Source organism: Fulmarus glacialis, unplaced genomic scaffold (genome assembly GCF_000690835.1).
Source record: "Fulmarus glacialis isolate BGI_N327 unplaced genomic scaffold, ASM69083v1 Scaffold50764, whole genome shotgun sequence".
In the NCBI taxonomy this organism is placed as follows: Eukaryota; Metazoa; Chordata; class Aves; order Procellariiformes; family Procellariidae; genus Fulmarus; species Fulmarus glacialis.
The window spans coordinates 1-11,215 of record NW_009208374.1 but is presented as its reverse complement, the minus strand read 5'-3'; the positions used below and the strand labels follow the sequence as shown (position 1 = coordinate 11,215).

At 41.1% G+C, this 11,215-nt stretch overlaps 1 protein-coding gene across 1 annotated transcript; it reads left to right on the top strand.

Annotated features, from left to right (window-relative positions):
- Nucleotides 1-1,643: 1,643 nt before the first annotated feature.
- ZNF608 (zinc finger protein 608) lies at nucleotides 1,644-11,030 on the top strand (the record flags this gene model as incomplete). The annotated part of the gene is made up of 7 exons (XM_009576448.1): nucleotides 1,644-1,731; nucleotides 2,209-4,654; nucleotides 6,430-6,847; nucleotides 7,398-7,570; nucleotides 8,489-8,642; nucleotides 9,883-9,964; nucleotides 10,985-11,030. Coding segments are annotated over 7 exons (3,368 nt in total), but the record flags the coding sequence as incomplete, so codon positions are not given.
- Between the last annotated feature and the right edge of the window lie 185 nt (nucleotides 11,031-11,215).

The window sequence follows — 11,215 nt, the reverse complement described above, 5'->3', positions numbered from 1 at the left end:
CCCCGGCGGTGGTTCTCGTTCGAAGGCGGCGAGGGCTTTTTCCCAGGCTGCCGGCTTTGCGTAGGTCATAAAAATACGGCGTAGCGGTTTAACCCTAATCCTGCCGGGTGTTCGAAGCCCGGGTCTGACCCTGCCCGGAAGAGCCCTTACCTTTCATCCTTCAGACCGGTTCGCCCTAGCGTACGAAATTCCAGTCGCCTTATCACAATGGCAACTTAAAACCATATGGGGAATAATTTTCAAATCTGTTAGAATTTTCAAGGAAATCCTTCTTCCCTGGTGCCGCCACTAACACCACTTCAAACACTTCCCCGCTGTTAAAGGCCCCTGAGGAAATAAGCGGCTGGTTGCATGTTTACTTTACCTTGGTGCAGCAGAGAGGGATCGTTTTAGTGCAAAATTAGAACTCGCACTGGTAAGACAAAGCAGAAAGACCGGCTGGAAACATTCTGGCACAATGCCATTATTATATCCGTTACAGAAACGCTGCAGCTAGAACAAGGCAAGTGTGGAGGAAAAAAAAGTCACACGGCTGGCAGCTGCGGGTTAGTGTCTTCACGCCTCCTGTAAATTGGAAACGTTCTGCGCCATACCTTTCTTTGCTAGGTGAAATACGTTTTTTATTTCAGTGTACGTTCTAATGAGAAGAGATGGCTGGTTCAATGATACTACCTTGTCTTGATCTGTGGGAGTTAATGAATTAAAGCGGTCATTATGCTGGCTAGTCCATAAACATGATGATAAATTATGTGAACAAGTGTTTGAGGGCAACCTGAAAACATTTGAATGACATCCCCGACATTTCTTTTATTGTTACTTAGGATATCCTTACTGTGCACACATTTTACAGGGATAATTTGAGTAAACCAAAATTAGAAGTCTGCTTTAGGTGGGCAGACGAATTTACATTTAATAAAAGTCATCAGTGGAAAAGCAATTAAATTACAGTACAGGATCCCTCTTTCTATGTATCTGTATTGCCATTCCTCTTAGCTGTACTGTATGGTTTCAATTTCATGTCTAGTCCCCTGCTTTCCACAGAAGAAAAAGGAAGGCAAATAATACACATTTCCATCTATATCTGCTGAACAAAACTTGCAATGCATACGTGTTTGTCTGTGTGTGTGTTTGGATATATGCAATTTCAAATAAATAGAAGCAGCATTATCATATTGTTCAAAGCAAAGCAGATTCTTCTCCCTCACCTACTGATTTAAACACTGTAACTGGTGCTTAGTTTATGCTGGCTGGCTGCCAAGAGAAAGCAATTATGTGCAATAATAGCAAAATTAAGAGGTGAGTGTTGCTGTTTTACAGCAGGACATGGCAAAACCCATTTCCTTCTGTCAGCTGTAACTTGATTACACACACAGTCACACAGGCACACACTCTGTTTTACACGCATACACATGCGCACACACACTCTTGTTCTTTGTTGTTTGCTGTCTTTCCTGTGGGTTTTAACTTGAGGTCACTGAAACCAGAGAAGAGGAAGAGTGTTGACCACAGCGTTTAAAAGCAAATGAGAAAAAAGCTCTCATTTTGTGAGGAAGGAGAGAAAAACTGAAAAAAGAGCAAAACAAAAAGCCTAACCCGATTATTGTTCTGACTGTGATACTACTTTGTTTTTCTCCCACTGGCAGGTGTCCTAGTGGTAAATGTTACATGGAGGAACAAGACTTATGTGGGAACACTGCTGGACTGCACAAAGCATGACTGGGCCCCTCCTAGGTAGGCAGTGATTCTGAGTCTGGTTTTTCTCTGCTGTATATTCACCCCCGATCTCTGTCAAGAGACTATACAGAGATTAATAAAAAACAACTGGTCATAATTGAAAACATACACCAGTGAAATGAGTAATTCTCTGTTCCACACAGAAATGTGGGGTGGGACTTCTTATTTCTTTTTGTTTTGTGTTTTTGAGAGGGAAGGGGAAATACCTGGGATTCAATCAGAGGGCAATTAATTTAAAAATGCATTTCTGTAAGTTTGGAATATTTGTCTCTCCGTTGTTCTAATTAGGTGGCCTTGTTCTTACCATTTTTGTCCTTTTTTAATGACTTTCCCTTTCAGACGGTAACATTCTCATCTGGAAGAAGGACATCTTTCCTTTAACATGTATGAAGGTTCGGTTATGGGAAGTGGTGTTGTTTTGGTATTTATTCAGTTCACAGCTCCTGCTGATGGAATCTGCTCTTGTTTATATAGGTTTTGTGAATCGCCAACAAGTGACCTGGAAATGCGTGGAGGACGGGGCAGGGGAAAGCGGGCAAGGTCTGCTGCAGCTGCAGCTGTGCCTGGGAACGATGCGAGTTTTGCAGAGTCCAGAGGACTTCAGAATAAGAATCGAGGTGGTGCCAATGGGAAGGGGAGGAGGGGCAGCCTTAACTCAAGTGGGCGCAGGACACCCCCAAACTGCTCCATGGATGAAGTCAAAGCCAGCCCCTCATCCACAAACAAGAGGAAGACTAAGCCTCCAATGGAGCTAGATTTGAACTCCAGTTCGGAGGACAATAAATCTGGAAAACGTGTTCGTACTAACTCTAGAAGCACTCCCACCACCCCACAGGGGAAACCTGAGACTACTTTTTTGGACCAAGGCTGCTCTTCTCCAGTGCTGATTGACTGTCCTCACCCCAACTGCAACAAAAAGTACAAGCACATTAATGGACTACGATACCATCAAGCTCATGCACATTTAGACCCAGAAAACAAACTGGAGTTTGAGCCTGACAGTGAAGACAAAATTTCAGACTGTGAGGAAGCATTGAGTAATGTGGCACTTGAATGCAATGAGCCAAGCACAAATTTGCCAGGCTTTGATCCACTAAAAGCACCGACGTCTCCTTCCTCCATCACTACCCCAGGGACCCCCAAGGGAAAAAGGGAACTGACCAGCAATGGTTCAGTTATCAGTTCCAAAACTGGCAAAAATTCTGGCAAAAAGAAGGGTCTGAACAGTGAATTGAACAGCCTTCCAGTGATTTCTAATATGGCAGCCACACTGGATAATTGCTCGGCAGCAGATGGCAATTTGCAAACTGAAATGCCGAAATTGGAGGCTGAAGGGTTAATCGACAAGAAGAGCTTGGGTGATAAAGGCAAGAAGGCGAACAATTGCAAAGTGGATAAAAACCTTTCCAAACTGAAAACAGCCAGGCCCATTGCCCCAGCGCCAGCACCGACTCCTCCCCAATTAATAGCTATACCTACTACAGCCTTTACAACCACCACTACAGGGACAATACCGGGACTGCCCTCTCTAACAACTACTATTGTTCAGGCTACACCAAAGAGCCCTCCGCTAAAACCTATTCAACCAAAGCCCACAATTATGGGAGAGCCAAGCACTGTAAACCCAGCTCTCGCATCACTCAAAGACAAAAAGAAAAAGGAGAAGCGAAAGCTGAAGGACAAAGAAAGCAAAGAGACGGGAAGCCCCAAGATGGATTCTAAGCTGGGAAAGCTGGAGGATTCAAAAGGGTCTGGGAAGGACTTATCTGGACATTTTTTAAAGGACCATCTCAGCAAGAATGAAGTGCTAGCTAATGGACTGTCAGAGTCTCAAGAGAGCAGAATGGCAAGTATTAAGGCTGAAGCTGATAAGGTTTACACGTTCACAGACAATGCGCCCAGCCCTTCCATAGGGAGTGCCTCCAGGATGGAATGCAGCACTTTGGTGAATGGACAATCTGCCATGGCGCCACTGCACGTGTTGACACAAAATGGTGCAGATAGCGCGGCTGCTAAAACCAACAGCCCTGCTTACTCAGATATTTCTGATGCGGCTGATGATGGTGGCTCTGACAGCAGGTCAGAGGGCATGAGGTCAAAGGCCAGCTCTCCGTCAGATATTATTTCTAATAAGGACAGCGTTGTAAAAGGACATTCTTCAACCACGGCACAATCGGCTCAAGCAAAAGAGTCCCATTCTCCTTATTACCATGGCTATGATCCTTATTATTCCCCAAGTTACATGCACTCTGGACAGGTCAGTGGCCCAGCAGCTGGGAACAGCAGTACTCCACAAGGACTGAAGATCAAAAAAGAGGCTGAGGAAGAGGCTGAAAAGAAAGAGAAGGCAGAATCGTCAGATGCCAAGAAAAGCGAAAGCACTTCCTCTAATTTGCAGCCACAACACCAGTCAGTAATAACGCAAAGACACCCTGCACTTGCTCAGTCACTTTATTATGGACAGTATGCCTATGGGCTCTATATGGACCAAAAGTCCTTAATGGCATCTAACCCTGCTTACAGGCAGCAGTATGAAAAGTACTATGAGGACCAGAGACTAGCAGAACAGAAAATGGCACAAACTGGGAGGGACTGTGAAAGGAAGAATGACCCTCCCTTGAAGGAGATTGGGAAGGATGACAACAAGCAGAAGAATATTCCGTCTGCCACTATTTCAAAGGCCCCTTCAACTCCAGAGTCCAGCAAAAATAACACTAAAATAGGGTCAGCAGTCCCTAACAAAGGTGAGGAGTCAAGCAAATCACAGATCCTTTCCAATCACCAGCAGCAGCTTCAGTCTGACAGTTTCAAAGCCAAACAAATGGAAAACCATCAGCTCATAAAGGAGGCTGTGGAGATGAAATCTGTGATGGACTCCATGAAGCAAACGGGAGTAGATCCAACCACAAGATTTAAACAGGTGAGATCATAGGAAATGGAACAAGAATGTCTTGATTTATCCTTAAGTCATGTGCGATTTTGACCCTGATTCTGCTATGTTCTTCTATCTTTGCAGCCAAACAAGCTCCACCATCCTTTTTTCATGCCGTATAGTGCTGTAGTCTGTGAATAGACCAACAGAACTCCCAGTTGAGCTGTTTGAAAAGGAAAAAAAAAAAAAGATCTAGCAATGTGGTGACAGAACCCAGGCTTAAGACCTGAATAGACTATTTTAAGTTACATGCATGAATCAAATAGAATTGGATTTCTTTTTTAGATATAAATTCTAAGCAATTTGCTTAGTTCAGAAGTGAGAGATTTCAAGCAAAATAATCAGCTTTCATTGTGAGAGGACTTAAAGTAGATTTGAAACATGGTTTGAAGTGTTTCTTTTTTTTGTTAAATGACAGTTGGCGTTTACTAAAGATGGGTGAGCTGGTTCTTTGAAGAGTTGGCTTGAAGCTCAGCTCTTTATCTTAACCCAGGGTGACCTTTTTGAAGCAGTTAAGTTCCCCTTCTCTCCTCAACCAACCTCAAGCCCCTACAGACCTACACAATGGATGAAATCCTCTCTCCACTGAAGTCAGTGATAGTTTTGCCATTGACTTCAGTGGAACCAGAATTTCTTCCAGTGGCTTCATGCTGACCTTCCTAGATGTCACACTGCCTTCATTCGAGGCAACGCGACTGTCTCTGTGCTCTGAACCGGAGCCTCAATGCTTGATGCTTTCATGTTCTGGTGTATGGTACATCCCAGACTTCACCCTTACAGGCTGTCTTTCAAGGAACAGTGGGGTCAGGTGAGTGGGAGTTAGGGAGCTCTAAAGGAAGTGGGATGGTACAGCCCCGACTAGGAGAAGATTTCTGCTGATTCAAATGAGTATTTGAGCCAGACTGTCCAAGATTCTAGTCATATGCTTATGTTTCTGTTGCATGTGCCACAAATGTGTTTCAGTTGGAGACAATGTTTACAATTAGGTCTTGTGTGTCCTGTATTAGAAAAAAAAGTCTTCCTGTTACTGCTAAGTACTGATTTGGTGTAGTTTTGTAAAGAACTCTCCTACCTAATTCTATAATGTGTTTATAAATTGGTCTATATAATATATTATGAAAAAATGTATTTATGATATCCTGTACATGTTCTTTAAACCATGTGGTCCTGATCCTGTAAATACTTATCCATGTGTAATTTTACAAACTTGAAATAAGACTGCCAGCTGAAGAAGTCTGCCTTAATGTCTGACTTCCACTGATTCCTGAATGTTTGTAATATCAGAGGCAGCATCAGCATCTTTCCAGCTAGATCAGTTTTTCAGGTTCATTGTTCCAGGTAATCTAAATGCTCTGGCATATCATTGGCCAGCTTTAATTTTGTGGTTCACAGATATTTTTTGCTCTCTAGTGGGAAAATCTCTCTGTGGGCTTTAATTAAAACGTTTTATGAATAGCGTGGTCTCAGAACTTTGATACAATGCATATGTATTTCATGATTAAACTAGTTCAAGGCATGAAGAAGGATATAAGAGGAAGCAATTGAATTAGATTTTGATAATAGTCTCTTGCTCCTTCATGGGAATATTGGTTTGACTTTGAGCTCAAGGCACTCTATAGCAAGCAAACCTCTCCTTTATATAATAGGGATATGTTGTTAAAACAGCTATTAAAAATACATTAACTGAAGTATGGGAAATATCAATAACAATCTTATTTCAACATCTAAATTCAGAACAATTTTTTTTTTCTCCTCCATATTAGGATCCAGATTCACGAACATGGCATCATTATGTCTATCAGCCCAAATACCTTGACCAGCAAAAATCAGAAGAACTTGATCGTGAGAAAAAGTTAAAAGAAGACAGCCCTAGAAAAACACCTAACAAGGAAAGTTCCCTGCCTAACCTTCCTGTCTCATTAGCAAGCATTAAAGAGGAGCCTAAAGAGGTCAAGCGTTCTGATTCTCAATCAGTGGATGAAAGCAAGATAAAAAACGATGATCGAAAGACTCCTGTAAATTGGAAGGACTCTCGGGGTGCTAGAGTAGCAGTTTCCTCACCAATGAGTCAGCATCAGTCATACATCCAGTACTTGCATGCGTATCCTTATCCACAGATGTACGATCCCAACCATCCAGCCTATCGCGCAGTCTCTCCTGTCCTAATGCACAGCTATCCTGGTATGTATGCTGAAATTTGCCTTGCACACTAGTTAAGATTTACACCCTCAAAGTGCAGTAAAGCCTGCATTTTAATATTTCTGTTAATAGCTAGGGTAAATTAGAAGCTTCTTGGGTGACATTTGTTTTGCTTGTGCTTCCAATTGGCAAAGTTCTGTAGATGAAACTGATTTAATACAAGATGTTCCTTTTATGAACTGTCACAGTTCACAGCTATAGTTTTCTCCACCCTTGACAGTCTGCTATTGCTGTTAGACTGACAGATAGTTTATTGCCTATAAAAATATTCTAAGCACTTACTGTCAGAACCATTATGGTTACTATTCCTTTCACTTAAAGAGGACCCATAAATGTCTGAAATGGCTATCAGCTCAACCCTCTTTATAACCTCCATTCATCAGGGTAAATTAGGTGAAGAAATTGAAGAGCAAAGATGCCATTTTGATCCATTTTTGATGTTATCCTCTGTCCTGGCATCCCCTCCTCCCACCTTGATATAAGCAAAATGTAAAAACAGTAACTTGATGTGGTATTTATTGTTTACCTGCAGGGGCCTATCTCTCTCCAGGATTTCATTATCCAGTTTATGGGAAGATGTCAGGGAGAGAAGAGGCAGAGAAAGTCAGTACCAGCCCGAGCATCAATGCAAAATCAACCACTGAGTCCAAAGCACTGGATTTGCTCCAGCAGCATGCCAACCAGTATCGCAGCAAGTCCCCTGTTGTAAGACTTCATCTGTTGTTACTGAAAAGTGGTACATATGGGGAGGGGTAGAGAACATCCTTTTAAAAAGCACACAATCTGGCATCAAGATCTGAATGCGTGATTCTTCTTTATAGTAATGCTTAAAATAAAAGCAATTTATAGTCAGGATGCTTCCGTGGCATGAACTTCAAGTGACACATATAACACAGTTCTGTGCTCAGAGTTTTCCTATCTTAAATGAATGGACTCATATGGAAACATAGATTCAGAGATACCTCCTGGTGCACAGTTTATTGCAGTTAAACAAGAAGCTTCTGTTTGGAAGCAGATAATGAAATGAGAAGTTGGGCTGTGGGATTTGGTAATATCCCCTCCCTGTATTTGCCAAGAAACCACATCTTCCAAATAGCAAGATTACCAGCCCCCATTTCTGAAGATTTCCACATTGGAGCAAATACTGTTATTTTACTTTCAGATAAGTTGGTGCTACTTTTAATTGTGAGCAAGTCACTGACTCTGATTCTATTTTTAAAAGGGCTTTCTTGCTATTCAGGCAGGCTTTATCCCCAGAGTGCATTAAAGAGGGCTTAGGATTCTTTTATATCAGCTTTCAGCAGGTCAGGTAGGTTGTTCAGGCATTGGCAAGTCAGCCAAGCTTAAGGGAGCCCAAAACTAGAAGTCATCGTGGTGGCTTCAAGCTGCAGTGTGTTGCCTCAAAATCTCTGTGCCTTGGAAAATCTTCCATTAGTCAGATACACCAGTTTTGGATTAGAATCAAGTGCAAATAATCCAGTAGAGATATTTGTTCTTCAGAAAAAATCGGCTTCATCATTTGAATTCAAAAGGTTGTTGCCAGGTGATGGCAAGTGTGGTTGTGTTGTGATTTCATCCCTTTTAAAATTCTCACATCAGTTTTCTTTCACGTTCTATTACTAGCCTGTGGAAAAATCAGCAGCTGAGCGTGAACGGGAAGCAGAAAGGGAACGAGACCGTCATTCTCCTTTTAGTCAGCGGCATCTCCATACACACCATCACACACATGTTGGAATGGGTTACCCCCTTATACCTGGACAATATGACCCATTTCAAGGTGAGCAGAAGATTTCCAGTGGTGGGATTAGCTTGCCTCCTGGAGTTGTTACTTTGACATTAGAAATCATGCCTATTTGAATAGATCCCCATGTTAAATCAGAAGTGCTTTACATTTAGGAAGAAGGCTTGAAAATTCACCGCGTGGACTAACAGCAAATGAATAGCTTCATGTCTGAGAAACACCAAGTTTTGTTTCCAAAACTGGGTGTTAGAGCATTATTAAAGGTGTACCAGTTAGGCTGTTATTCACATTAATGTTTTGATTCCTTCTACAAACTGACGTTAACTGGCTGAAAGGCAGTAAAAAAATCAAACCAAACAACCTCCTTTTTGTATAATTAGGGTTGTGTAAGCAATGGAAGAAGTGTAGCAAAGACAAAAGCTTTTTATACTGAACATATTTTATGTACAAGGCGTTGCAGTCACAAGGGTTTGAGCTTGTTATAATTTGACCGTCTGAAAGAGGACTCTCTGTATTTTGGCAAATGCAGTGCACAAAGTTGCAGTCAGTGAAAAAGCAGCACAGTAAGATACGATTCATTCTCCCTAGGTTTTATACCAGTCTTTGTTTTTCTCTAACCCTAGGCTCTAGCTGAATTAAAAGATTTCCTCCCATGCAAAAAAGTACATGCTATCACTATTGGTGGCTAAATGACATTAATTCATTACATTCACTTGGTGCCTCAGCAGTTATTTTTCCTGTGTAAAAGTCTTGACATTTCTCAGTTTGATTCAGTGATTCCATATGCCTTTTGGGATGCATTATGCTTGTTCAGTAGGAAAACTGTAAAAATGATAAGTTATTGTGACAGTATTGTATTCTGAGCAGCTGGCATGTCGTTTCTGTAATTCACTGTGACTTTTGATTCTTGTTGTTTCCTGGTACCTATTATTTCTACTAGGCTTTCTATTCAGGAACTCATACAAACCACTTAGCATCATGCAGTGCAGTACTTGGAAAGGAATACAATAAGTAGGAATGCTGTATTTTCTTGTAAAATATCTGTCAAGGACAATTCGGTTTATTATATGAAGGCATATTGATCATACTGGGCAGACTGTCTTAACACTGTTGCCTGAAATATTTGCCATTTATGCAGTGTTAAACCCCCACTATTTTCTGATGGTGGGTTTTTTGTCTGTTTGCCTTAAGAGGTGCTTCCTAACATTTCTCTGAGCACAAAAATCCATTAAAACCAGAAGTACATCAACATTCCTTTGTTTCTTCTTTCCCTCAGGATTGACCTCTGCTGCCCTTGTTGCCACTCAGCAGGTGGCTGCACAGGCATCTGCTTCTGGTATGTTTCCTGCACAAAGAAGGTAAATAACCAGTAAATCTTAAATTATTTATCTTAACATAGAGGGAAGAAAGCAAACCATAGATTTTATAGCCTGATGGTCTGCAGTTCCTTGTATGACACAGTTTTTAAGGATGAAGAAAAACTTGGGACTTTGGGTTAATTGTAGTTTTATTCTCTTTAAGGTGACATTTTGTCCTTAGTTCTGTCCTTTAACTGTAACATAGATCATTAAAAAGGAACAAGTAGTCTTCTGAGATTTTCCATAGACTATGTTTTAAGGATTGGTATAAAGATAAAACAAGTTATTGTGAAATATAATTTAAGATCCAGATTTTTTATAACAGGGGTTTAAAGTTCATCTTCAGTTAGATCCATGTACTACCAGGAAAACTTAAGTTTTTATCTATTTGCAAGTCTGCCTGGTTTGCTGATTTTGCTTTCAGAGAGGTTTGCTTGGGAGTCCATTAGAGGTGACATCGTATTTAAGTTGCATACCCATGGCACACATTTGCCTCTCGGTTATATACTAGATTTTCAGTAGAATTTACTCTTCAACCATCATCCTTACTCTTCAAGAGGAAAGAGACTCTTCTGTATTATAATGATCCCATCTCAAGTGAAAAACCCAAAGCGTCCTTAACATTAGGGTTTCTTTCATCACTGCCATGTTAAGCCTCAGAGTTTAATGTATTAAATAGTTCTGTAATGTTCCATGGCTATGGGTGTCTTTCTGAAAGCTGACTCTGAAGACGAAGAACCATGTAAGGCTCTTAGCTGGAATTATTTGAGTGGGAAAGGTTTGTAGCCCTGAAAGAGCTGATGGATGTTAGGGTGTCAGAATATGGAAGATAAATCCCGGCACAGGTTACTTGTTAGTATGTTGTTCCTGGCAGGGGAGGGACGAGGACATGGTTTGCTGTCTTTCCTTCTTGGGATTGAGAGTACTGTGCAGATTTCATTTCATGGCGTATCTGAGGTGCAGAAGAAAACTAGGAGGAAAGGATACTGCATACTAAAACATTCTTCTTTCTCTTTTCAGAGAATGATGAGTTTGGAGATGTACATTGTCATGTGACTGGATCACATGAGGAAGCGCTTTATTACAGACATCAGTTCCATGGTGTTAATTTGAAATGCCTTAATGGCAGGCAAAAACCAGTCATTTCATTTTTGTAAATTGCAGATTTTATCACAGAGTAACAAATGTTGCTGTAATTAGACTTCTGTTTTTATATATATATATGCGTATATATATATATACATATATATA